Source organism: Nematolebias whitei, chromosome 12 (assembly GCF_014905685.2).
Source record: "Nematolebias whitei isolate Nwh7 chromosome 12, NemWhi1, whole genome shotgun sequence".
NCBI lineage: Eukaryota > Metazoa > Chordata > Actinopteri > Cyprinodontiformes > Rivulidae > Nematolebias > Nematolebias whitei.
The window spans coordinates 8,915,114-8,942,757 of record NC_056509.1 but is presented as its reverse complement, the minus strand read 5'-3'; the positions used below and the strand labels follow the sequence as shown (position 1 = coordinate 8,942,757).

The following is a 27,644-nucleotide window of genomic DNA, read 5'->3' as shown; positions in this document are numbered from 1 at the left end:
TATATATATATATATATATATATATATATATATATGACATGTGGTGTCATGTCTGAGCAACATGGTGTATGAAAGACAGCACAATTACTAACCTCCATCCAGGTTCTTGGGTGGCTTCAACACCTTCTTCCAAACACCGTAAAACTGAACCATAGAGCAAAAGTGTTCCCATCTCTTCTTCAATTCTGTGAGGAATGTGAGGTTGCCCTTATCCAGGATCCGCCACAGCTCACCCATCACCTATGGTGCAAGAAAGCTTTAACACCTCCAGCAGTGCTTTCTTTTTGAGAAGCCATAATAAAAAATAAACCACTTACATTGTGAATCTCTTTGAAACATGGATATGCTTCAAGAATCTTTGTTGCCCCATCTTCTTCTCTCAGAACATCACAGTCGATGAAAGCGCTTCTTGATTGAAATTCAAGGTCAAGGATTTGGCGGACAGCATCTTGGTTGGGCTTTGGCTTCTTATACATCTCCTGCAGAGTCTTGTAATGCCTGGCCTGTGATGCAATACTATCCATGTTGGCTAAAAGGAAAACACAATCAGTAACTAGATCCAGCATATCAGGGATGGACACTCCTGGTCCTTAATTGAGGGCCACTATCCTGCAGTAGAGGGAGGTGCTCCTTGAGGTGAAGAAACAGTTCCTGTTTCATTTGATCCAGTTGTATCTGATAAGGTGGGATTTTCATCCTAAGGAAAAAAAAATGAAAAGAATTATTATTACAGGAGTTACGAGCAAAATGTGTTGTGCTAGGTGTTTTCAGATCAAAGGTGGCAAAAACGTGCCTCTTTGTGAACATGAGCCCACAACAGTTTCCTCCTTATAAAGTTTTCTGGCAAAAGGTCTCGTAAATCATCACGACTGAGGGTCTGGAGCAAGACCTCATCTATGTTGGCAGCTGTAAACACAAATGGTTAACTTTCAGAATTATAAAGTTATATGTCCCTTTAAATGTATACAGTATTCAACTTGACAGGGCAAACAAATCGACTTTACAAAAATTAAATAGTTTAATTATTTAAAACCAGTGTCAGTGTGCACAACAAACAATTCAGTTAGACAGTAATTAATTAAATAATTAAATTTAAATTATTCTTAAAATAAATATATAAGTTATGATGTCATTAACACATTTACATATAGATTATGCCATTACTTTGCAGATGTTTTATTTTTTCCTGTTGTCTTTAATTTCATAAACTAAACTGGATTTCAATGAAATAATTCTCATGTTTTAATGGTTTTATCAACAGAAAATATAAAATTGTCCATTTAGACTAACTATCGTCATTTTTTAACCTCATTACCATCAAGCTAACTAGCAAGCTAGCATGTTTTAAGTCAGCTAACAACTCATGGTGCGCTATTAGAATTGATGAAAACAAACATCCATGGTCACCAGGCTGTAATGAGTGCAGTAAATCAAAACTGGAAAAAAATCTAGATTTAATAAAAACATGTCTCATTACCTTAGCTGAGTTCGGTCCACGTGCTGCTTCTCTCTGCTGCCAAACGATACAGGACTCCGACAGACGCAACCAAATGAGGGCAAGGAGGGGGAAATAGGTGCAGAACATGGCAGTCTGTTTAAAGCTTATAAAAAGCGAAAATGATGTGCATAATAATGTAATAGTAGAACTATAAATTCTACATTAAATATTATGCCTGTTGTAATCCCCTTTTTAAAGATATTACTATGCAAGTTAACGACAGTGTTGGTATAACCCACCCCCTTAAGACTTGGTATTGCCCACTTTCACGGACGTGCCCGCCAAAACAGTTCAATTTATGGTTTTAATTAAGTGCGTGTTAAAATATCTTGTTCTGTCTGGGGAGATGGAGTTAGATGTGTTCAATTCAGCCATGCAAAGTTTTTCTTTGTCACCCATAGACATACGTGACAAGCCATGCCCCATTAGTGTCAGTACCCTTGCATCGAATGACAATAAACTTAAACAGTCTTCAGGGCAAATGTTGATATTGTTGAAGATCATTCCTTTTCTGCTCAATACTATAGAAAAAATGAATATGTTCAGTTTGTTTTGGACTTAGTTGAGATAGTTCAGATACTTTTTGCCCCTGTTTTGTCTGTACAGAGTGTGTTAAAACTGAAAAGTATGATTGAACAGCATTTGAAAAAGTTTAAGCAACTTTTTCATGAGAATAATGTAATACCTAAGCAACATTACATGCTGCATATCCCTGCTCAAATTCTTCATTTGGGGCCTTTAGTAAGGCACATGTGCATGCGGTTTGAATCTAAGCACTGTTTTTTTAAACAGTGGTCATCTAAACTGAACTTCAAAAATGTCTGTAAGTCACTTGTGAACCATAATGTGCTTTTTGAATGCTGTCAAAATGAAATGGGTACTCATCATCCAATTTTTGCACATGGAAAAGAATTGGGTCCTGTCTCTGAAGTAACAAATATGGAGTACATTTCCGAGAAGATGAGAGATTTTTTGGGGATTTTTTGGCATGCAACATGGAGTCAAAGTCAAAGTAAAGTGGCTTATTCTTAATGGGAACAAATATAAAAGTGAAAGGTCTCTAATAATCACCAATGCAAATGGTACAGTTCCTGTTTTTGGACTTATAAAGAACATTTTTGTGATAAACAGTTCATTATACTGTTTTGAATACCAGCTTTATGAAACTGTGGGTTGGAATAAAGATCTTTTAGCTTATGAAGTTACAGTGCCTAATCTTGCCCAGGCCACTGAATGTATAGATGCTTTAAAGCTAGTTGATCATACATCATATTATCCAGTCAGTTTCAATAGCAGTGTGTATGTTTTGACAAAATATAACCTTGATGATGTCATTGCACTTAAAAATTAAAATGAATAACCTTGAAACAGTGGAAGATGTATGTTCATAATATCATACATGTGATTTGTTATTGTATATGTATATTGTATATGTTGTAAAAAAGTAATGCTACCCTGCAGCTTTGTAAAGATCGGAAATAAATGTGTTGAGCAATTGTTACTGGGTGGTCTTGAAACAAGTTTTTACAGCTAAAAATTGTTTTTAAACATACAGTATGATCTCACACATGTCTCTGTGATACAATTTTGCTTAATATGCATGTAAAGTAACTATTTTTAGGATTTGGTAACTAAGTAAGAAATAAAAGATGTATATTCTCAAAACAAGAGTAATAATCTAACACTTTCTGCTCTTGTTTAGCATATAAGTCTCAAAACAAGATCAAAAAATCCTTTTTGACTGGATATAAGAATGTAAGACTAGGTTAGATGGACTATATTTGCAGTGTGTAGACACTTGTCCATTATCAGAGGCCATGAAAATATCATTAGTAACTTTCACCAGTGCAGATTCAGTGCTGTGGTGAGCTCTAAAGCCTGACTGAAACTCTTTAGATTATATCTTTGTACTTTGTAGATGGTCACGTAACTGACCTACAACAATTTTCTCGAGAATTTTTGAGATGAACGTTAGATTAGATATAGGTCTATAACTGGCTAGGATTCCTGAGTCAAGGTTATGTTTCTTAAGGAAAGGTTTAATTACAGCAATCTTGAAGTTCTGTGGTATGTAACTGTTTATTAGAGACAAATTAAGCAGATCCAAGTCGTGGTTATTAAATAAGGGAAATACGTCCTTAAAATGTCTGGTTGGGATGTGATCTAGCAGACGTGGATGGTTTGGATGAGGTTATTATTTTTGACAATTCAGAGAGCTCAACAGGACAAAAACAGTCCAAACATAAGTCAGGTTCTAGAGACATTTTTAAATGTCTCATCAGACACAGAACCAGAGGTGACACTAGGAATGTTGGTTTGAATTTTTTTCCCTAATTGAAACAATTTTATTGATAAATAATCTCATGAAGTCATCACTGCTTATAGTTGTAGGGATACATGAAACAACAGAGATAGGATTTTTCATTAGACTAGCTATGGTACTGAAAAGGAACCTGGGGTTATTTTTATTTTCATCAATTATATTGAATAATGTAAAATTATAGCTTTCCGGAGTGCTTTTTTGTATGTTAACAGGAAAAAAAAAATTGAAAGTTAAACAGGTCGGCAGTTGACCGAAGGCCTAGACACACCAAAATACAACTTAATTTCTAAAAATTAGAACATTATCACCGTTTGTGTTGGCTCAGGTTAGTCAGCCATCTTGAATTAGACTAAACTACAAAGTGAAAACAAAGTTTGTTTGTTTGAGTGAAACGATGACAAGACATCTGTGTCTCTCCTGTCAGTTACCGAACGTACAGGAGGCCGAGGTATAAGGTGGCCTACAAGATGGTGACGGAGATGGAGTGGAAGTGTTGCCATGGTTACTCAGGTGAAGACTGCCACCAGGGGCCTCAGGGGACCCCTGACACACGGGGCAACGGGGGCCAAATTCAGACCACGCTGACTGGTTACAACACGGGGGAAGGTAACTAAAATGTTTTTAGTTGTTTTGTTATAAATGTTTCTTCTGAAGATGACACAAGTTATTAGTCATGGAGCCTTCATCGTGGCTGTGGGCTCACCTTCAACTGCTGCTGAGAGGAGGGAAAAATGTTTAGATGTTTGCAGGCGTGGAGAAGAAATGAGTGTGCTGCTTGTAAATCCACCAGTCTATTTCCAGCTGAACACGGCTCGTGTTCACATCATTTAGCCCACGGGTGCCCAACATGGCGATAGCCATCTATCAGTCGATCTCAAAGGTATTCTGGGTAGATGGCATGGCATTAAAAAATAATAAAGATAAATAATAAATAAATAATGTTATTAACTTACTTTTGTCAATAAGGCTCGCTTTAGTGAAAGTCAGACATGTCCAGACATGCTCTTGTTTCAGGCCTGCAGTGGGAAGTACCGAAGTTTCCAGGCTAAGTTAATGAAAAGCAGATGCTGAAAACACACACACGCAGGCAGAAAGAAGGAGAGAGGAAAAGTGACAGATGGGGAACATTCCCTCCTAATGAAACTGTTGTTTTTTTTAAAGAAATATAGAAACATGAATTGTTTATTTATAAATCAAGTAAATAATCAAGTTGATACTATAATCTTTTGTGATTTTAAAAATGTATTTTGTTCATTTCATGATGTTGAGAATTTAAGATGAAAGTGAACTGTCTTCTCAAAAGTGTTTTACAGAAATAATGTACAAGGATGAGTTATGCAAGAAAGAGAGTTTCACAATAACAAACCTAAAGCAGCTCCAAGCAAACGTAGACCCTTATAAGGGAAAATAAGAGAAAAACAACTCAAAAGTTGAAGCAGACAAGTCCAGACTAAAACCGGACAGAATAAAGTTACACCCAGATTTTAATATGTATGAGAGTGATGTAACCATCTCGCATAGACATGCATAAAGATCCTATGCCAGATCCAACCCAAAAGGTGGGATTGAACAGGTGGCATGATCTTTCGGGGGTGTTACCCAGCACTCGCTCTATAAATATAGATGACTCTGTGACACTGGGGCTGATGGACTACCGGAGCGTGTGGATGCACAAGACAAGTCTTGGACGGTTCCAGCTGAGGAAGAACTAAGGCATATCCGAAGGGAAGGCTTCATTTGGAGTTATTTTCCTCCTCAGCCCGGATCATTACCCGAACCCTTTTCTTCAAATTCTGAACAGCTGTGGGACCAGGGACGGCCTCATTCAAGAGTGGGTGAGGTAATCTACTTCTTACTGAGCTGGAATTTTCAGGAATTCTACTAGAAATCTATGGTAAGAAGACGTCTCAAAGATATTGTCCTTTATCAATTTTTATCTCAGTTCAGAGCGGTAGCTTACAAAATTGCAGGCAGAAAGATCAATTATATTTTAGATTCGATTGCTTGGGGTTGTCAAAGGTTGGTTGATGTGGTGAGAGATAACATATTGGGTCAGGTTGTGAGTGTGGGGAGACTGTGGATGTTTTGGAGTGTTTAAGTGTGTCAGAACTACCCTAGGGGCTCCTAGGACATGGTCAGGCCTCCCCAGCTCTCTTTTGGATCCGAGCGCCACTTTGCCAAGCTGACTGTTCAACCCCTGGAGTCCAACTAAATCTCTGAGCTACTTATTAATCACCATGTATCACCTCTGTAATCAAATGTAATCACTGTGTTGGATTGTGCTTACCGCTGTTACCCCAGCAAATCCTTGATTATTCTGGATTCTTATTTTAACACCCCTTTGTTCATGGAAATGGAAAACTTGGTTCAATGTTAACAACAAAAAGTTTAGGAGGTTTTTAAAGGTTTCGTAGCTTTGATTATAAAACAACATCCAAGAATCTTATACCTAGATTCTAAACAAAGCCAGATCGGATAACAATTGCAACGTTAAATTAGGAGTTGAGCTACCGTGAACGTGCGCTTCCTCGTCTGTCCAACGTCCCCACTCCTGCTGCTAGGTCGGGCGAGACACGAGGTGAAATTCTGGGTGTGGTGCACGGATAGAAGGTAGTTAACAGTCTGGGTGAATCACCTCAACACAGCCTTAGACTAAGCTGTCTTGGAAAACAGCTACGGGTAATACCTGAGCCTCAGGATTAGTTTCAGACCCCTTGGAGGAGAAGGCTGCAGTGAGGGCGTGGCATGTGTCCTGTGTCTACCTCACTCGGGTAAGCGAAATACTTTTTACTTTTTTCGATGGCCGAGATGGTGTAGAGGAAGGGCAGCTGGCTCGGGACCCGAAAGTCCCAGTTTGATCCTCGGTCACTGTATACCTTGTAGTGTCTCTGGGCAACACACCTTATCTTCAAAATGCCTCCTGGTCACTTTCAATAGCTGCCCACTATACCACCTGGTGGTGGATGGGTTAAATGCAGAGATTAATTTTGCCATTGTATGGAAACATACAATGATGACAATGTGATGACATTATTATTATTATTATTATTATTATTATTATATATATATGAATGTTTCTGTTCAGTGCCCTGAGATGACTTCTGTTTTGATTTGGAGCTATAGAAATAAACTGAACTAAATTAAAAACTAGACATCAGCCTCTCTTCCATTTATGAAATTTTTTCACTTGATTGACAGACAGGGCAGCCAGTCTGAGGCCCCGTTTACACAACATGAAACGTTCGACTGTTCATTTACAGACAACAGTCCTCATTCTCTGAAACTGAAGGTTTCTGAATCCAGGTCTCGGAGTGGAGATTTTCAGGGGAACACCTCTCAGAGGTGTGAAATGCCCCAAGTGTGAAATGGTACATGCTCACTACAGGTGGCTGCAGTCCAAAGTTTTTCTGCTCTAACAACAGTTATGATAAATGGCAGAGAGCAGGTTTTTTGTGCTACTCACCCTTTTTCAGCATGTAGGAGCAAAACTAATAAAATCCAGGCTCCAAAGAGACGTTAGTGTCTTCACCAGTTTGGTCTGAATCCTCTCACAGACTTGATGCACTGTCAGCCGCACGTACACTGCTCGCTCTGTCCGAAGACGGTTGAGACTTCATGCTCGAGTGTACACCCTGATCGGCTGCAGACCAGCTCTGCAGGCAAGGGGCGTTTACCTTTGCGATAAATTGAGGTCGCAGATTGGTCATTTGCTGACACGCCTACTTGATTGAGTGACAGGTCGCAAAGAAAAACGAGAGCTGGCAGCAAGCGGCAGCAGTGCTCTGTGTTTATATGTTGTTAATAAAAAGTTCTAAAAAAAAAAAAAAACGGGAGCGTTGACCCTGCAGCCCACACATCAGATCAGCCCATCAGGAAATCTCCAGACCCTGCCGCAGCCACGCTAGGCCTGATTTTAATTAGCTTGTGACAAATTCCTTCATTTCTCACAATTTCAGTTATGGAGTCAACGGAGGAGGAAGAGATAGCTTACCTTTTGGAAAAAAAAACAAAAACAAAACAAAAGACCATTAAATCAGATCAGGGATGAAGAATGGGAATTTAATACATTAGTGTCACATACAAAACAGTCTGTCGCTGTACAGTTTATTGTACGACACCGAGTGCGCAGTTGTAAAAATTGATCTTTGCTCAGACATGACTTGCGGGAGTCCACTTCGAGTCTAATCTGGTATGCGCGGACCTCTGCGGAGTGAAGTACGCCTGAGTCTTTAGGAGCCTTGCCTGTCATGCAGACACTGCATGCAACTCAGCCCTGCATCAGGGTTGCCAGATAAATTTAAAATGTCTTATTTACCCCCTCCTTTTCTCTGCTCATGTTCAACAAACACAGCACACACCTCATCTTAGAATATCTTTGCTCAGCACATATGACAGTTTAGGTCAAAATACTATCATTTTAAAGCCACAGCATTGTTTCTTATCTGGCAACTCTACTGTCATGAAAACTACAGCGTTTTTGTGTAAACTGCTCGTTTTTTGTTTATTACCCCCAATAAACTTTGAAAAAACACTAATGTTTCCAGAGGTTGTTCTCGTGTAAACTGGGCCTTATAGCAGGTACTTTGTAGATCACTTTGACTTGGTCATTTTAAAAGGAGCTGCAGGATGAAAAAGTCTTTGCACCCCTGGTTTGGACTCTATACAGTGAAAATGGAGCATGCATGTTGTATGTATTTACCTCCTCAATACAAAGGAAATACTTTGTGCAGCTAGTACCTCCAGAGGTTTGTGTCCATGACCTAACATCTCCAGTTCCTTCATGTTACAATCTTTACATCAAACCAGAGCTTCTCACTGAGACCTGGACTTGGACTGAACCAGTCCATGAGATCTGACCTTTGACTGGACCAGGTCAGGAGATCTGAACTTTGACTGGACCGGTCCAGGACGTTCTGAAACCCCAGCCCTGTGTTGAGGGTTGTTGTTCTGCTGGAACTTTTTACATTTAGAACCTGTCTTTATGTTGCACTGTTTATCCTTCAACTCTGAGCAGTTTCCCAGTCCCAACTGATGAAAAGCCCCCTCAGCATGATGCTGCCACCACCGTGCTTCACCGTAGCAAATGAAAGTGTAACGAACCCCCTTACAGTTGGACCAAAATCACCACACAAGGTCAAAATTAAATATTTATTTTCAAGATGAAGTGTGGCAAATTGGACCGGTTCTATTATTGGTTCTGGTTCGGGTTCTGGTTCCAGATCAGGAACAAGTCTATGAGGCAGAGATCAGTTAATGGTCGTGGAGGAGATAGTGAAGAGCAAAAAGTCAGAATGTGGAGAACCACTAACCGTCTCAGATGATCTTGGGGGTTCTGGAGACTGACGATGTCCAAACTGATCCGGATCGCTGCTGGAGAAGCTGAGTCCGGTGAGGGGCTGCAGCCGGCCGCAGCGACAGGTGAGTGGTGAGTGGTGAGTCCGTTGAGCGCAGAGACATAGTCAAACAAGCCTGGGTCCAAAACCAGAGATCAGATGACAGGAGGTACCGGAGGAGAAGACAAGGAGGCGTAGTTGTGCAGGCGAAGGTCAGAACCAAAGGCAGAAGACGTGGTAATCCAAAGGGTCGAGCAAGAAACGATGTCCAGGTAAGTCGTGGGTCAAGAAGCCGGGAGGTCGAGCCGAGAGGTAGGGACAAGAACCAGGAGCGGGACAGGAACAAGGAGACAGGTAAACTATGACAAAGAGACACTAAGGCTATGGGGAAACAAGGCAGGGTCATGAATGTGAGGTATCTACTTACAGTGAACTGTTTTCAACTACCGGGCACCGAAGAGAAGGAAGAGTGAAGCTTTTAAAGGGTGAGAGTGACAGGTGCAGCCAGTTGAGTTCTAATAAGCTACTGCTGGCTGCAGTGAAGACAAAACTAAACAACCATGACATCGCCCTCAACCAGCATGCAAAGAAGACAAACCAAAACGCACATGTATAAATAAACATTACTTGAGTGGACAGAATAAATGAAACTTACAGAAAAGACCTATTGCAAACATTAAAGGGTGTTCAGGGTGACAGAAAATATAATCTATGGGACGTGATTCGTGACAGATCCCCCCCCCTCAAGGAATGCCTCCCGGCGTTCCACCAGGTTGCTTGGGGTGCAGGCGATGAAAGTCCCTGATGAGGGTACGATCCAGGATGTAATGAGAGGGAACCCAGGACCGCTCCTCCAGTCCATATCCCTCCCAATCGATGAGGTACTGGAGCCCCCGACCCCTTCGTCTAGAACAGAGGAGTCAGCGAACAGTGTAGGCGGGAGAGCTGTTAATCAGACGGGCGGGTGGTGGGGAGCCAACAGGGGAGTGGTACTGTGAGGAAATGACTGGTTTAACACATGAGACATGGAATGTGGGGTGAACACGAAAAGACTTAGGTAAAGACAGACGAACAGAAACAGGATTAATAATTTTGGAGATGGGGAAAGGTCCGATGAAGTGGAGGGGGGGGCAAGTTTAAGAGATGAAACTTTAAGTGGGAGGTCCTTAGTGGACAACCACACTCTCTGTCCCACAGTATAGTCGGGTTGGGGAGTTCTGTGGCGGTCAGCCATACTAGTGTAGGCCGCCCTGGATTTTAAAAGAGTCTTTTTAGCCCTCCTCCAGACTCTCTGGCAGCGGAGGGCAGCCATGTGGGCTGAGGGAACAGATGCTTCACGTTCTTGGACCGATACGATAGGGAGTTGAAAACCAAAAACAACATAAAAAGGGGACAAACCGGTGGCTGAGGAAGGGACAGAATTAAGGACATGTTCGACCCAGGGCAGTGATGAGCTCCATTTCTCTGGATCCTTTTGGCATAGGAGCCTCAGTTTGCCCTCCACCTTTTGATTAGCCCTCTCCGTCTGGCCATCTGACTCAGGGTGGATGCCAGAGGAGAGGCTAATGGAAATACCCAGAAGGTCACAGAACTCCTTCCAGAAGTGGGAGACAAACTGAGGCCCCCGATCAGAGACAATGTCAAGTGGCAGTCCGTGGAACCTAAACACCTCCAGAGCCATAATGTGGACTAAGTCCTTGGAGGAGTGTAGCTTAAGCAGAGGGACTAAATGGATCATTTTTGAAAATCAGTCAACGATGGTTAAAATGACAGTGAAATTATTGGACGGTGGGAGACCAGTAATGAAGTCCATACCTATGTGCGACCAGGGGCGCGAAGGACAAGGGAGAGGGTGAAGCAATCCTGAACGGGGGCTTCTGGAGGTCTTGGACTGGGAACACGCCGGACATGATCGCACAAAGGCACGGACGTCCTTGGTCATGGTCTCCCACCAAAACTGAGCCCTGACAATAGACAATGTTTTAGTTAGACCAGGGTGACAATATAACAAGGAGTTATGACAGAAATCCAACACCATTTTGATCATGTTAGAGGGTACATAGAGACGGTTCTGAGGGCAGGTGACCGGAGGAGGACGTGACCGGCTGGAGCTTCTCAGGTCCAACTCTAACTGAGTGATGACCAGACGAACACTCTCAGGGAGGATAAAGTTCTCCTCCTGAGCTGAGGGGGAATTATCCTCCTCCAAAACACGTGACAGGGCATCAAGTTTGGTATTTTTCTCGCCGGGTCGGTATGACAGGGTGAAATTAAAGCGAGAAAAGAAAAGTGCCCATCTGGCCTGGCGAGAATTAAGGCAACGAGCAGACCTGAGGTACTCCAGGTTCTTGTGGTCCGTCCACACCTGGAACGGGAACCTGGAGCCCACCAACCAGTGACGCCACTCCTCCAGGGCGAGTTTAACAGCAAGGAGCTCCCGATCTCCAACATCATAGTTGCGCTCAGCCGAGGAGAGGCTCCTGGAGAAATAGGCACAAGGGTGAAGACGCCCCTCCTGGCCGCGCTGACTCAGAACGGCCCCCACCACAGTACTGGAGGCATCAACCTCAACCATAAAAGTTCATCGGGGTTGGGAGCCTGGAGAATGGGAGCAGAAACAAACAAATTCTTTAATTCATTAAAAGCGGTCTCTGCTGCAGCGGACCAGTGAAAGCGACACTTAGTAGAGGTGAGCTCGTGAAGAGGCTTGGCCTTCTGGCTGTAGCCTTTATTGAAGCGTCTGTAAAAATTGGCGAACCCCAAGAACCGCTGAAGCTGTTTGCGGTCCTTAGGGGTGGGCCAATTCACCACAGCAGAGACCTTGCTGGAGTCCATCTCCATTTTGTTAGGAGACAATAAATCCCAAAAAAGAAATGGTAGACACATGAAATTCACATTTTTCAGCCTTTACAAAGAGGCCGTACTGGAGGAGTCTGGTGAGTACAGATCTGACGTGTTTACGGTGGGAATCTAGGTCCTTAGAAAAAAGGGGCGGGTTGCCAGCTGGGCCTGTGGACTCGTTGCTGCAGCCTCCTGGGGTTTCTGCATTATGGTGGCTGGGGATTGCCCGGGGCTTCCCTTTGCTTCTCTCTCTGGGGGGTGCGGGTGTCCCTGTTGGGGGACTCCTAGAGTTCCGGGCTTGGGGGCCGCTGTGTCTGTGGTTCCTGTCTTCCCTGTGTTACCATCATGTCCTGTGGGGATGGGTCTGTGGGTCCCCACATCCACTATTGAACATTTTTATGGAGAAACCTTATTGTGACAAGCAACAGGTGTTTAGATTCAGTTGTTTATCAGATACACACTCGGTTGGGTTGTGGTGGCCATCAAATATATCCTGTATTACCATGTACTGTATAAAATACTTTCTAATGATGTTACAAGTAGGGATGGGGCCGATCCGATCCAGTTTCGGTATCAGCCTCCAATACCAGCATAATTTACGTATCGGATTTTTCCATTCCACATGCTGATATTTCCGATCCATGATGCATGTGGGCTTCAAACTATGGAATGGATTTCATGAACGGCGGCTGTCTTCCATTAATCACCTTCATGGATACAAACCAGATGATAAGCATTACGGAGGTCAAGTTTGGTGAAAATGTTGCCTCCTTGAAGAGAATCAAAGGCGGAATACATGAGTGGTAGTGGATACTTGTTCTTTATCGTGATTTTATTGAGTCTTCTAAAGTCTATGCATAGACGAAGCGAGCCATATTTCTTTTTAATGAAGAAGAAGAAACCTGCCCCAGCAGGTGAGGCAGATGGTCGGATGATGCCCGACCGTAATGAGTCCTGGATGTACTCCTTCATAGAGAGTTGTTCAAGAGCAGAGAGAGAGTATAACGCACCTCTAGGAGGAGTGGAGCCTGGGAGTAGATCTATAACACAGTCATAAGGGCGGTGTGGAGGCAGTGAAGTAGCTCTTGTCTTATTAAACACCTCTTTTAGATCTTGATACTCTTTAGGAACTTTGGAAAGGTCTGGATAATAATTCTCATTAGGAGTAATGGTTTCGACAGGAACCACAGCGTCAAATAAACAAGTGGTCAAGCACTCCTCTGATCACCCTAAAATCTCCCTCCTCCAGTCAAGATGAGGGTTGTGTTTGGCTAACCACGTGGCTCCCACCACAATTGGAGCCTGGGGAGATTTAATAACTAAAAAGGTAAGGCTGTCTTTGTGGTTGCCACCAAGACACAAAACCACTGGTTTCTTAATTACCATACCATACAATACCATTTAATTTATAGAGCACTTAAAACAGCGACAAAGCCAACCAAAGTGCTGTACAAACAGAACAACAGGTAACACACAAAGCAAAATACAAAATGAAGTAACTCAGAATATATACATAAAACCGATGCAGATAATGACAACAAACCAGTGTGGAGCATACAGGTTCAAAACACAGATCAGCTGGTGTTGAAAGCCACCGAATAGTAGTGGGTTTTTAAACGGGACTTGAAAACCGAGAGGGAGGGGGCCTGTCTGACAAGCAGAGGTAACTCGTTCCAGAGTCTTGGTCCTGCTACAGAAAGGCCTTGTCACCTCTGTGCTTAAGACGAGTTCCCAGAACTGTGAGGAGCAACTGGTCCACTGACCTCAGGGAACGTGGTGGGACATGCGGTTGTAGCAGATCAGAGGAGGAGTTCAGTGGATAGCCATCGAGAGCCACCACAGAGAGTTCATGAGCAGATTTACAAAGTTTTATTCCTACAGACTTAGCGAAGTCGTAGTCTATGAATTCGATATGAGCTCCGGAGTCTATAAACACTTTAACCAGGGACTGGGATTTGTCTGGTGTAATGAGATGAGCTGAAACTATAAACTGTAAGGAGAGTTCTTAGGGACTGGTTCGGCTCAGTAGACATCTCTTGTCTACTGAGTGACCCCTTTTACTGGACAGTTGGTGACGATGTGTTCTGGCTCTCCACAGTAAAAGCAAAGATGTCCCTTGCGTCTCCTCTCGTGTTCAGACTGCGTGAGTCAGCTCCTGCCCAACTGCATAGGTTCCTCTGCAGGTAGAGGAGGAGAAAGAGGTGTATGGTTAGTGGGTCGTGGTTGGAACCGCAACTCACCAACATGTTTGGGAACTGGTGAAGTCTTTGGCCGAACGAGCTAGAGAAAGGGGACCTGTCTTGGATCCACCCTGGTGGATAAGTCTTCAAGGTCCTGCAGAAAGTCAGGGTAACGTTTTGTTGCCAAGCCATCTTTAATGTTGTCGTTCAAACCCCTGTAGAACGCATCGGTGAGGGCCTCCTCATTCCACTGGCTGCCAGACGCTATGGAGTGAAACTCAATGATATAGTCTGACTCTCCTATTACCTTGTTTTATGGAGAATTACCATCTGGCAGCCTCACGCTCTGGGAGAACTGGGTCAAACACCCTTCAGAGTTCCTTAGTGAACACCTGGAGAGAGTAAATGTTAGTATAGTCCCTCTGCCATTCAGCAGTTTCCCACTTCTTAGCTTTGCCTGAGAATAAAGAAATAATGTATGCCACTTTAGCTTTATCAGAAGGAAAAGAGGATGGTTGTAGCTCAAAGTGGATCTCGCATTGAGTAATAAATGGACGACACTGGTCCAGTTCCCCTGTGAAAAGTTCAGGTGAGGTCAATCTTGGCTCCCTGACGGGTTCAGAGTGGGGTCTAACCACCACTGAGTCCTGAATGGAAGTCTGAGGGGTTAAGTTTTTAAGCATGCGGACCATGTCCTCCATGCCAGACTCCAACTTCATAATAGCTCCTTCTACTCCGAAGCGCCAATCTGCTGGTGGTGAGTGGTCCATTCTGGCCCGGTAGTTCTGTAACGAACCACCTTACGGTTGGACCAAAATCACCATACAAGGTCAAAATTAAACAATATTTATTTTCAAGATGAAGTGTTGCAGATTAGACCGGTTCTGGGTTGGGTTCTGGTTCGAGTTCTGCTTCCGGATCAGGAACGCGTCTATGAGGCAGAGATCAGTTAGTGGTCATGCAGGAGATAGTGAAGAGCAAAAAGTCAGAATGTGGAGGACCACTAACAGTCTCAGATGATCTTGTATAAATAAATGTACAATCTATAAATGTATAAAAAAACATTACCAGAGTGGATAGAATAAATTAAACTTACAGAAAAGACCTATTGCAAACAGTAAAGGGTGATCAGGGTGACAGAAAATATAATCTATGGGACGTGATTCGTGACAGAAAGCTGTTTGGTTTGATTGACAGGTTCAGTTTTAGTCTCGGCTGACCACAGTGTAGTGAGTCATTTAGGTACGTGCCACTAGTTGTAGTATGACAATATATGAGATATATGCATACAATATTCACGAGTTCCTCATCTTTCTGACTGTGTAATGTCGTGCATTGAATTTTAACAGAAATGCGAACGAGAGACGTTATTATCTTTGACCCATCAAATGAATGTGGTCATTTATTTTCAGAATCAAAGTTTAACATCAAACATTTACATTAATTTGGCAAAATATGAAAATAATAACAGACAAGTTTCACAAATAATGAACTTCAAATCACGCGGCGGTGATTTGAGGACTTTGCTTCAGATATTTCTAAAATATCTGTACTGATTTATGAGAGAGAGAGGTGAGTTTAAGATGAAATGGAGATTTATCTTACAGAGGAATATGTGAGGAAATTAATATCTGTTGACCAGAAATTTGCACGCTCTGTCAGGTCTCAGCTTGGTCACGGTACACTTTAGTCGAAGAAGAAGCCTTTACCTGGTTTGACGATAATCAGCTCAGTAAGAATCCTTCAGACTGTATCAGCGTCTCCGTTGAGAACAGCCAAAATCCTTGGAGAGTCGTGCGTGGGTCGTTCAAACAGAAATTATAATTCCAAGACGTCTCTGAATCATCCTGAACGCGTTCTGCATCCAAGAACTCTGAACTCCTTTCATTCTTTAACTCTCAGCAACTCTTCATTGTCAGCAACTCTTCTCAGATTCCAACTCTCTTCTCAGATTCCAACTCTCTAACAGAACCGAGAAGTTCTCACATTTTAAATGAGTTTACTTCCGGGTTTACTTTAGAGCTTTCTGATTCGTGGATGGACCAGAAAGAGGTGTGGTTTTTGACGTAAGGTATTATCAAAAGTCGAGGTCAGGGAATGAATTTGTTTTACAGACAGAAAAGATTATTGGAGAAACAGCAGACTTTTTGGAGCCTCACTCTGTTGTATCTTTCCAAATAGTAAAACATGACATCCCATTTTCAGTAAACATTTAGTTGACCGAAGCTTCAACTTTCACATACTTACGACAGCTTGCTCATTGAAGACAGAAAATCAAGAAATGCATATTAACCTGATTTCTTCTTTGAATGAGGAATAAAAATCATTACTTACTGTTTATGTAAAATAAAATGAGTAGTTCTTTTTCAACCTGTAAGCATTGAATGGAACTAACACAATTTGATTATCAAACATTTGTAAAACAGTAATGATTATAGAGGATTGTCTTTTCTGCTTGATTAATTCAAGAAAGAAAGTCATCAGATGAAATAACAGTCTCTGTCCATCTGATAGATTTGAGGTCATCAGGGTCAGATCAGGGCCAGATCAGGTTCACTACAACAGCACCTTCCTCCACAGGTTGTGGGGAGTTCCAGTGCATCTTTTAGCAAATTCCAAACAGTTTGCCTTAATTTTGTCTACATGAAATGTTCACTTTTCTGTCCCTCCACCATGAGTCTAGCTTATAGTGGAGCTATGAAGAAATACTTCCATCTCTGCAGAACAGCTGAGCTCCACCAGGGTCATTATAGTTCATAGTTCTGGAGTGTTTTGCTTTTCCTCAGTACTTCTAATCAATCTGAACATGTTTAAATTCCAGGCTGTAAGGCAACAAAAGAGAAAGACCCCGGGGGGGGGGGGGGGGGACTTGTCCAAGCCTCTGTATTTCAGTCCCACATCAACTGGTCTTCCTTTGTCTTTTCTTTCAGGGGACACGGACCGGATCCGGCAGCTGGAGGATACCATCCGTGGTCTGACCAACAACCTCCACAACATGCAGAACACCATTCATGGCATCAACCAAAGGCTGTATGTGAACACTGTTTTCCTTCCATCATGTGCACGTTTTATGTTCACCTGCATGCTGGAAGCTCGTTTAAAGAAGTCCAGCAAACACAAACGCTACTTTTCTTGCAGCTTCGCCGTTCAGCTCGCTGAACTATTTAACGAGTGTCACTGTTTATGATGTGATGGGTGTACTGGGGGAGGCCTTCTTACTCAAATATACAGAGTGGAGTCAGAAATGGTCCATTTTCAACAAGACAAAGAAACAACAGCTTCATGTAGGATTTGTCCTCGTTCTCTAATGTAGAACGATGATGTCATGCTTACCCTGCTGTTTTCTACTAAATAACTCTGAAATGTGTAAAGTTAAATTACATTTTGGACAAAACTGTAAACCTGTTTTTTAGGCATGGTTTGAGCGGAGCCTCCATCGCTGCAGACTCAGCTCAGCCACACATGAAGGAGACCATCAACAGCATCCAGACAAAGCTGGATCAGCTCTATAACAGAACACAGGTAACCTGTCCTCACTGTGAGGGTAGACTTATGGGAAAAAAACTCTACGGGTTTTATATATATTGGATTGTATCAAAATCTGTCTTGGCTGTACCAAAATTTGTTCAATAAGACACAAAGAACCAAAGAAGAGGGAACAGATCAGGTCCAGCTCACCAAATGCTTTGCTTTTAAATGTGAGCTCCTCTGTAAGGACAGGATTTTATCAGCAAAACTAAACTGAAAGTCAATTACAGTTTAAGTGGGTCATTAATAAAAATGTTGATTATTGATTAAAAATGCAACGAGAGAAATGTTTTTGTATTATTCACATTACGTATCAAAACAATGACACTAATTTGTCAAAATAGCAATTCAGTTCAGTTTTTTTTTTTATAGTACCAAATCACAACAGAAGTCTGAGATGACTTCTGACTGTTGAGATGCGCACTGAACAGAAGCATTCACATACATAGAAAAGCCAATTAGTAAAGTTCTACAATGCCTGGCCAAAAAAAAGTTGTCACCTGGATTTAACTAAACAAATAGGCACGAGCCTCCTATTGGATAATTACTGCATGGATGATTATCTTTTAGCTGGCAACAAGTTATTTGACCCCGACTGTGCAATGAGTTGCTTCTCATTTCTTAAACAACCATGTGGAAAGACACATTGTGTGATCGTGGAAAAGATGTCAGTCTGTTTGAGAAGGATCAAATCATTGGCAAGCATCAAGCAGAGATTTCTTAAGTTCAAAGCCACTATTTCTTATAATTACATTTTATGTGCTTGTTGCTATATACACAAAATAAACATTACGTACATTTGTAAACAAAAAAATGTTAAAAATGTCTAAAGCTGGGAATAAAAATACAGAAAAGTTAGATTTATATTTATACACGTAAGAAATGTATTCTGCATAAACTTTAACTGAGGTTCTACTAATCAAAGCTTGGGACCTGAAAGGATTAAACTATCTGGTCAAGGAGGGGCCGCTGGGGTGACCACAAATTTATTTTCTGGTGGCCATTGCCACCCTTGGAATCCCCGTTAGCGGTGCCCCTGGTTTTCATCCATCCATCCATTTTCTTTACCCACTTATTCCATTTTGGGTCACGGGGGTCGCTGGTGCCCATGTCCAGCAATCACTGTGCGAGGGGCGGGGTACACCCTGGACGGGTCTCAAGTCCATCACAGGGCCACACAGAGACAAACGAGACAAACAACCATTCACTCTCTCACTCACACCTAGGGACAATTTAGAGTTACCAATCAGCCTAACATGCATGTTTTTTGGACTGTGGGAGGAAACCGGAGTACCCGGAGAAAACCCACGCATGCACGGAGAGAACATGCAAACTCCACCCAGAAAGGCCCCTGGACCGGGGTTTGAACCAGGGACCTGCTCGCTGAGAGGCAGCAGCTCTACCAGTTGCGCCACCGTGCTGCCCGCCCCTGGTTTTATTTTTAGAAATCTTACATTTTATAATATTTATCCTGCTGTTGTTTATAGAATGCTATAATGAGCTCATTTAAGTTTTCAAGAGACAGGAACTGAATATTTTCTTTAACTTGTTCTGATAACAAAACCCCACAGAGATAAAAAGTAGATGCTGCCCTGTAAACATGACAAAATGAAGCACGTCACAGATGAACTGAGTTCATTTTGTTGCTCAGGTCCACGATCAGACCCTGCTCACCATCAACAACCACCTGGTGAACGGACGAGGCAACGAACTGGATGGAGGGACTGTTGGAGGAGGTGGAGGAGGGGTGAACCAGCTGAACACACTGAAGGAGGCCATACTCACAGAGCTGGAGAGGAGAGTGTCTCTATCCTGCTCTGCCTGCCAGGTACCCATCAGTGAAAGCATATTTGGCAGGATGATGTTTGATCGCTGCTACCATGCAGCTCCATGTCACCTGTTGAACATCATGTAAACATGTTACTCTAACATGACGTTACAGTCATTAAATGTTTCCTTGAGTTCCTGGGAGCTTCAGTTTCCAGGAATCATTTTTCATGTCAGTGAATTTGTTTTTGTTGTAGTTACAGGTTTGAATGCTCCCATCATCATGCAGGTGCAACAAGCCGTAGTACACCCCCAGTCCAGACAACACCTGGACTTAAAGAGGCTTAGGCTAGACTATACCCCTGCTATACCATGGTCTACACCCATTCATACTCCCCAGGCCAGATCATGACTGTTTGGGTATATCAAAGGGTATTCTGGCCTGGAGGGGCTCAACTATACTGGGTTTAATCTGGGCATCATTCATTTGGCTTGCTGCTGGTATTTCTGTAACCATTGACTTTTCAGTTGTGGATGAGGGGAAGTGAGCAGAATGGATGACAGAAATGTCTTACTGCTCCCCTCCAACAGAAGACCTTTGCTGCCTCTGATTGGTTCAGATCCTGAATGTCTGCCTGGTTGCTATCTTCCTCTGAATGTTCCATCTTCCCTATGAATCGTTTGTTGTGGTCGTAGAGCCAAAGCTGCATAAATGTTTAGAAATGTATTCAATAAAGCTACTTGGTTCTACTGGAAATGGGTTGGGCATTTCACGCTAAAGTTATTCTTGAATTCTTTGGTCAATATTCAGTTATTATTAGGAACTGTAAGCACGACACAGGTTTTGAGTGAAACTGGAGCTTTCCTGCAGCGTTCGGCCATTTGTGTACTCAACAACGGTGCTCGTTTCCTCGACCGAAGGTTTCTGAGTCCAGGTCTCACGGTGGAGGTTTTTGGGAACCCCCACCCCCACAGCGGTGTGAAATCGCTGTGTTCTCTTCTGCAGCTGCAGTTAACAGTTTTTCTGCACTAGCATGAGGTGCAGAACCCTAACCCCACCAACAGTGAGCAGCAGTTCTGATGGTGCTGCTCACCAGTCTCACCCTGCAGGAGCAGTTCAGCCTCAGCCTCGGTCCAAACGAAGGTTCCTGTAGTCACCACTTTGGATGTAACTGCTCTGTTTCTCATGCTGCAACTGCAGGTCTCTTTGAAACCTGCATCAGTGTTACCAGATATACAATAATCCCTCTTTTTAGCTCCCCTCCTTTTTTGTGCACATACACACCTCATCTTACACACACACACACACACACACACACACACACACACACCTGTTATGGAAGCTACAGTAGATTCATGTAAACATGTTATTTTATGTTGAAGACTTTCAATGTTGGATGTCTTGGGGGGTGGGGGGGTGTTGTATCATAGATCTCCACGTCTGTAGAAACTCTGATGGTTAGGACACAACTTGGTTTAAAACCTTCACCCCTTGGTCTGGATCTCATTGTGGTCTTTCCTTCCAGGTTGGTGCAGAGGACCTAAGACGGCAGCAAGCAAAGGACAGGGACCGACTCAGTGCCCTGGAGAAGCTGATTGGCTCCATGAACCAGCACTTCACCCACAACTTGGAAAATACCCGCAGTGAAATCGAACGGTCCCAAGCCTGCTGCAACACGGTCACCGAGCTGGAGAAGAGGCTCACTGATGTAGACGTTCAACTCACGTCCACATCAGACAAGTGTGACACCATAAAAGGGCGGCTGGACAAGGAGCTTGTGGGGACAGGGGGAGGAAAGGGACGGGTTACTGAAGACCGGTTCAATAGCAAGCTGAGGGAAATAGAGAAGCGGTTGAATAACACGGTGAGGAAGACGGAACAGAAATGTACCAACACTGGAAACAATGCGAAGGACTCCATCCAGAGGGACTTCACCCAGCTGCGTAACATCGTTCTCAGTCAGCTGGATGACCACACCTTCAAGATTGGAAAAATAGAGTTGGAAGTGGCCGTTCTTGGAGACACCGTGACAGACCATATCATACGTTTAGGCCACCTGGAGAACATCACATCCTTCCTTGACAGAAGGCTAACGTTGACCACTAACATGTGCAACGAGACATGTGGACGCAACGGAAATGAGCGGACAGCTGATGAGACTGTGAAAACCTTGCAATGGAGGGTTGTGTCCAACCAGGAGGAGATCAAGAGATTTAACAGCACTTTGAGAAATCTGTCTGAGACAGGAGACTCACTGATTGATAGGGTGCTCAATTTAAACAAAAATGTCAAAAAGATCATAGCTTTGACAGGGGAGAATGGTGAGCGCTTTACCCGGATCGTCACAGAGGTGGAAACGTTGGGCCGGGCCGTTGAGGACTGCTCTGTTTGCCGCAGGATAGAGCAGAACTTACACTCGCTTTCCAACTTCACCAAGAACAATCTCCACAGGTGCCAGACAGACCTGACAGATCTGCGGAGGAAGGTCGAGTCAGGCGAATCCTACTGCTCACAGGTTTGCTCCAACCTTCAGGAGGAAGTGGGACGACTTCGAGAAGACATGGAGGAGTGTACAGGGCAGTGCAAGATCAACATCGATGATCTGAAGAAGCGTTTGGATGGTCATACCTTCCACAGTGGAATGTTAGGAGGTGATCTGAAGTCCATCCAAGGAGAGCTGTCAGAGGTTATGGTCAACTTTAACTCAATTAATAATACGTTGAAGAACCTGGGAAGTACCTTACAGACACATGGCAACACACTAACAGATCTGACCAACAGCAAGGACAACACCGTCTCTGTGGTAAGCTGATGGTGTCGCAATCTGCTTCAAAACTGATCACACTAAATCAGGGTTATTCAACTGGTGGCCCGCGGGTGACTTCTTTTTTTTTTATTTGGGGGGGGGGGGGGTGCCTGGGTTTGGGTTTTGGGTTCTGTTTGTCACATTTATGATTCAATGCAATAAAATAAACACATTTAAAAAGTAATTCTTGGTTTATTTACATAATGAGTTTAATCACTGGATGTCCGGTCCCTGAGCAGTTTAGTTGAATAGCCCTGACATAAGTTGTTGAGACTTAACATCTCTTAGGTCCCTTCACAGCTACAACTTTAAAAATCGGTTTTAGCTGATTTATTTTGGAGGGTCTTGGTAAAGGGACGCCAATGTCCCCCGTCAAAGAGGGATCTGAAGAATGAATGTTTGTAGTTTTGAACGAGCGCTTTTCTGGACTGGGATTGAAAGGGGAATGTAAGAAAACCTACTGTAAATATTTTTGGTTCAAGATATTCAAGTGGGGAGGAGTTACACTGTGGAGAAGAACAGAGGTAGAGCAGAGTGATGCATCCTGGCGAGTAAAGGGAGACATTTTATCCCCCACCAGGAGGAATGGTGGAGCCAGGGGGGACCAAAGGGCCTTGGTCACCATAGATTATTCTTCGACCACCTCGATAATTTGAGGAGACTATGCCTTGAATCAATACAAACTAATAGTTTACATGAGAATCTGTAAGTTTACTTAAAGAGCCGAAGTTCCTTCATCTCCACCTCGTCTCGTCTGAAACGTGGCAGAGGTTCGGCTTAGATCAGACTCGAAATTGGCCAGAACAAAGGAAATGATGTTCTCTTTGTTCATCTTAAACATGAATCTTTTTTACTCAGTAAAAACAACAATCTGTTAGCGTCTTCACATCAACTTATTGTAGCTATGAAAATATTTTGATATTGGTATAAACAGCTGAGATTAAATTCTACAGATATAACTCAGAGATGATACAGGTACATGTTTGTGTGTGAAATTCTGGAGGGGAAAGAACATTTATATTTGACATAAAAACTACTGAATATAAACAAATCAACACGTTTCTCTGGTGTCTCCAAGGTGAGCGACCTGCAGAATGAGCTGGCAGAGCATGTCGACGACACGAAGGCTCGGTTTGGAAATCTGGACAAAGAGGTTCACATCATCAGGAATAACTATGTGACAGAGGTGCAGGAGTGCTGGCGGTCCAGCGACGGCCTGGACCAGAGACTCTCCAAGCTGGAGGGGGTCTGTGTCCGCCTGGACTCATTTTCCGACAGCCTGGGGAGGCTCAAAGAGGGCCTGAACAGACATGTGTCCGGCCTGTGGAGCTGCGTCAATGAACTCAATACCACGATGACGTCTCACCGAGGTCTCATTGACGACATCCAGACGGTCCAGCTGGAGAACGTCCACTCCAGAATACATCAGCTGAACTCCTCAGTGCTGGACTTGGGAAGGCAGTTCCATATTTTCAGGAATTCGAACGTTACTGGTGAGTGAGAGAGGATGGGGTCCATGGGATTTAACCTTTTGTCAAGAAAACACATTTGTTGGAAGGCATGAGGCCAGGAAAGAATCCAGTCATGTAAGAAAGAGCCCACCTGAGAGGCCATAAAGTGTTCTGTCAGTCTGAAGGAGAGCTTGTAGTAACATCTGTGTGGAAGGCATGTCCTGAGACGAACAGGTTAAAGGTCTCGACTTCCTCGGCCTAATGTTCTTGTTTTTAGACTTTTTCTAAGACACATCTCTAAACAGGGTTCATGTGGGCTATTTTTAAACTCTCCACTTCTTCAGGTCCACCAGGGCTTCGAGGAGAGAAAGGCGAGCCTGGACCCAAGGGTCCTGTCGGGCTGCAAGGGAGGATGGGACCTCCAGGCAGAGAAGGCAAGCAGGGACCAGTGGGGCCCCCAGGTAAACAAAAACAACCTGATGTTGTTTACTGCTTCACATACTGTTTGTGTTTTTCACGTGTTGCCTTTGATCTTTTTGTCTTTCATCTCACTTTCAGGTTTCCGAGGTGAACAAGGTGTGTTGTTACTAAACACGAGATCAAAGCCCTCCATGCTCTTTGATTTTTAAATCCCACTAACTCTGTTTGTTATCAGGCCTCCCAGGCTCTGACGCCCACGTACCCCGTCTTTCTTTCTCTGCTGCTCTGACGCGTCCGATGAAGAAGCCTGAAACCATCAAGTTCAACAAAATCTTTGTGAATGAAAATAATGTCTACGATCCAAACACAGGTGTGTTTCAAGTCAGTCTGCCTCCTGTAAAATACTGTGTTTTTATTCCAATTTCAAGGTTTTCTCTAACTCCAAAATGAGCAACTTCAGTTAACCCTAGACAAATGTCACTTCCTGTGTAAATTCAGGTTTATTGCTGAAAGAAGTTAACACCAGGCTGAAAACTGCTATTTCAAGTTGAATTTGTGCATCGGGCATTTGCTGAAAACCCAAAGATAAAAGGGGAAAGCAGAAGAAAAACAGCAGAAATGTGTAGAAAAGAGCAGAATAAGCTGAAATAGGCACAGGAAGGCTGAAGGGAACAGAAAAAGTCCCTTGACATGTAAAGTGTTTATTTCTTAATTATTAGAAAAAAGTACAAAAGGAGGAAATGAGCGAGAACAGCAGGAAAAAAGCTCAAATTGGCTGAAAAATACTTAAAACAAAGTTGCTGAAAAAACAGAGAACAGCTGATTTTAGGAGCAGAAAAATTGCTGAAAAAAGGTGAACCAAGCAGCACGGCGGCTGCATGCGGCAGCACAAAGAAACTGAAAAAAGCTGAAATGAGCAGTAAAATATTCAAACAGCACAGAGTCTGAGAGATCCATTCATTTTCAATGATAAAAATATGGCTGAAAAAGCTAAATATTGGAATAAGTAAAAACTTCACAAACACCAAAAGTCCCTGCAGGAACGTCCTGAACGAGCCCAACGTTTTGAAACATGAAATGTTGAAATAGAACAAAAATTACAACACGAGTTATGAGCTGATAAACATGCAGAAGAAAACTGAATCTCAAATAATAATGTAGCTGAGAAGTTCCCGAGTACTAAAGTGCTGATTAGTCTCTTTTTAGAATGATTTGTTCAATTGGCTTTGTAGAGATCTAGTAGAGTGCTGTATGAATGGGCAAATGAGGCAGAGATTGTAGTGTAAAGAGCTTTGAGTATCTTGAAATAAGATAGAAAGTTGCTATATAAGTACAGTCCATTTACCATTTAAAGTGAAGTACTCCAATACTTGGGTAATAGTTTTTAAAATTACCCCAACAAATGTAAAAGAATATTCATGTATTTAAATAAAATGCATTATAAATAGTTCAAACCTCGAGTATTCCCATGATGTATAAATTTATCGTTAGCTTTAGAGGACCAATGCAAACAACAGTCATGGTTGAAACTGATTGGAAATTTTTTATTAAAAAACAAATACTTGACTTGTTTATCTATCAAAATTAATAAGCTAATAATAAAATGGAGGGAAAACAGTCTGAGCAGCCCCACAAAGGTGTGGTAGGTTCTGGTGTCCTTCCTGTAACCTGAACTCTAAACCAACCGACCTGTACAAAATCAAAAACTAAAAACATGACTAACCGGTGTTTCAAAACCTGAGACGACAAAGAAAGTTTTATTATAAAATGGAAAAACTCTCCAACGAGCAGCAACAGGAGCTGTGAAGAGAGGAGACCGAGCTTGAAGTTCCTGACCCGTCTCCTTAAAGTTTTTATAATCAGGTTTGATGGGGTTCACCTGAGGGAGATCAACAACACATCAGGAGACCAGATCCATAACACTCCAACCTCTGGCTCCGTTCACACCAGGTGATGATCCTGCTACACCCTCCATGACCTGCACACCAGTTAGAACGTGGCTGGACCGCAACAAACTGGGAAAACTTCACCAACCAGGCTTTTCCTGCTGTTTCCTGCATCCCTGATCCTCTTCAGCTCCCTCTGTACGTGATCTGGGACACAGAAATCTTGGACTGAGTCAGGCTGCAGCCAAGCTCTGAAACAGGGATTGTCTAAATCCAGATCTGGATCAGGACCAAAACACCAGCCAATATTAGTTTTGTGAACGAGGCTGATTATATTGTTGACCCTTAGATTCACTTCAGCCAGTTGTACAGCAATAATCAGGGGTGGTTTTATTTATTTGTTACATGAAATTTGTTTCAACAAATGCAAATATGATATTTTGAATATTTTTAGGAATTTTAACATTATGTCCGCTTTCTGTACTGTAGTTACAAATTACAAAACATGATCATCCATAAAACAATGTTGTCTGTAAAGAAATGTTACAAATATAACATTCTGGAGTAAATTACAGATGGTGAACGCTTAGCTCCATGATACACCACATCCAAACATCATTGTCATCATGACAAACACATTTATATCAGGTTTTGTCAGCTATTTTTTGACAATAACCGTACGGAAAATAAGAACTCAAACTAATTCAAAATAGAAAATAATCCCTTTTCTTTTATAGTAGCCAACCAAGACTCAATATTGCACACACACAGCCTGATGCATTCGGGGTGGGCATGTAGAGGGTGGTCCAGATGCAGGATTATCTGGAGAATGTGGGTAACATCAGAAACAAATGTATTGGTGAGTACAAAGGGCAGTGCAGGATCGTTATTGCCTTCGCACTAAAAGTTTTACAAATTTGCTGCAATTCAGCCACATTCTACCACCAGTAGTTTGTATAGGTTGTCGAGGAAGTAGCGATGTTATGATCCATTCATTCAACCTTTATTTAGATAGGTTAATCCCATAGAGTCTCGAGGACTCATTTACAAGAGAGACCTGATTTCATCAAAGAATGATGACAACAATGGACAACAGCGACAACAAAAGACAATCATAAAAGAGGCATACAGATTTTTTTATACAAATTAAAAGAAGATGGCAAAAAATAGCAAAACAGCTAGATTCTAAGGTGAATGTAGAAAACTAAAAACAGGAACATGTCTGCATTGGTCCTTACCAGGAGTCCAACAGATTCTTAAAGCGAGAGAGGTCACTGTCGAGAGTTTCAGGTCTTTTTGTAAGATATTCCAAGAAACGAGCGGAGTAGGAGAAGACCCTTTTGCCAAGTTCAGTCAGCACTGAGGGAACACTGCAAGTAATATTGCCCTGAGAGTGCACGCTGTAGCTGCACTCACGCAGAGACATGTAGGAGGAGATGTATGAAGGCAGCAGACCAAGAAGTGATTTAAAGATGAAAATGTACTAGTGGGAGAGTCTGTGTGAAGTTAATGATGTCCAGTTAACCAGTGAATACAGGGTGCAGTGGTGGGTATGATAATCACAGCCAGTTATGAATCTTAGTGCACCATGATAGACAGCATCCAACATC

At 42.6% G+C, this 27,644-nt stretch overlaps 1 protein-coding gene across 1 annotated transcript in view; it reads left to right on the top strand.

The window, feature by feature from the left end:
* Window positions 1–27,644, top strand: part of emilin1a (elastin microfibril interfacer 1a) — a 135,386-nt gene that overhangs the window by 81,171 nt on the left and 26,571 nt on the right. Inside the window, exons 3-11 of the mRNA XM_037685260.1 lie at window positions 4,246–4,427; window positions 17,106–17,205; window positions 17,589–17,697; window positions 19,355–19,531; window positions 20,997–22,274; window positions 23,356–23,770; window positions 24,073–24,189; window positions 24,287–24,304; window positions 24,384–24,518. Of these exons, the coding sequence (XP_037541188.1) occupies window positions 4,246–4,427; window positions 17,106–17,205; window positions 17,589–17,697; window positions 19,355–19,531; window positions 20,997–22,274; window positions 23,356–23,770; window positions 24,073–24,189; window positions 24,287–24,304; window positions 24,384–24,518 (2,531 nt within the window). The remainder of the gene's footprint in view (window positions 1–4,245; window positions 4,428–17,105; window positions 17,206–17,588; window positions 17,698–19,354; window positions 19,532–20,996; window positions 22,275–23,355; window positions 23,771–24,072; window positions 24,190–24,286; window positions 24,305–24,383; window positions 24,519–27,644) is intronic.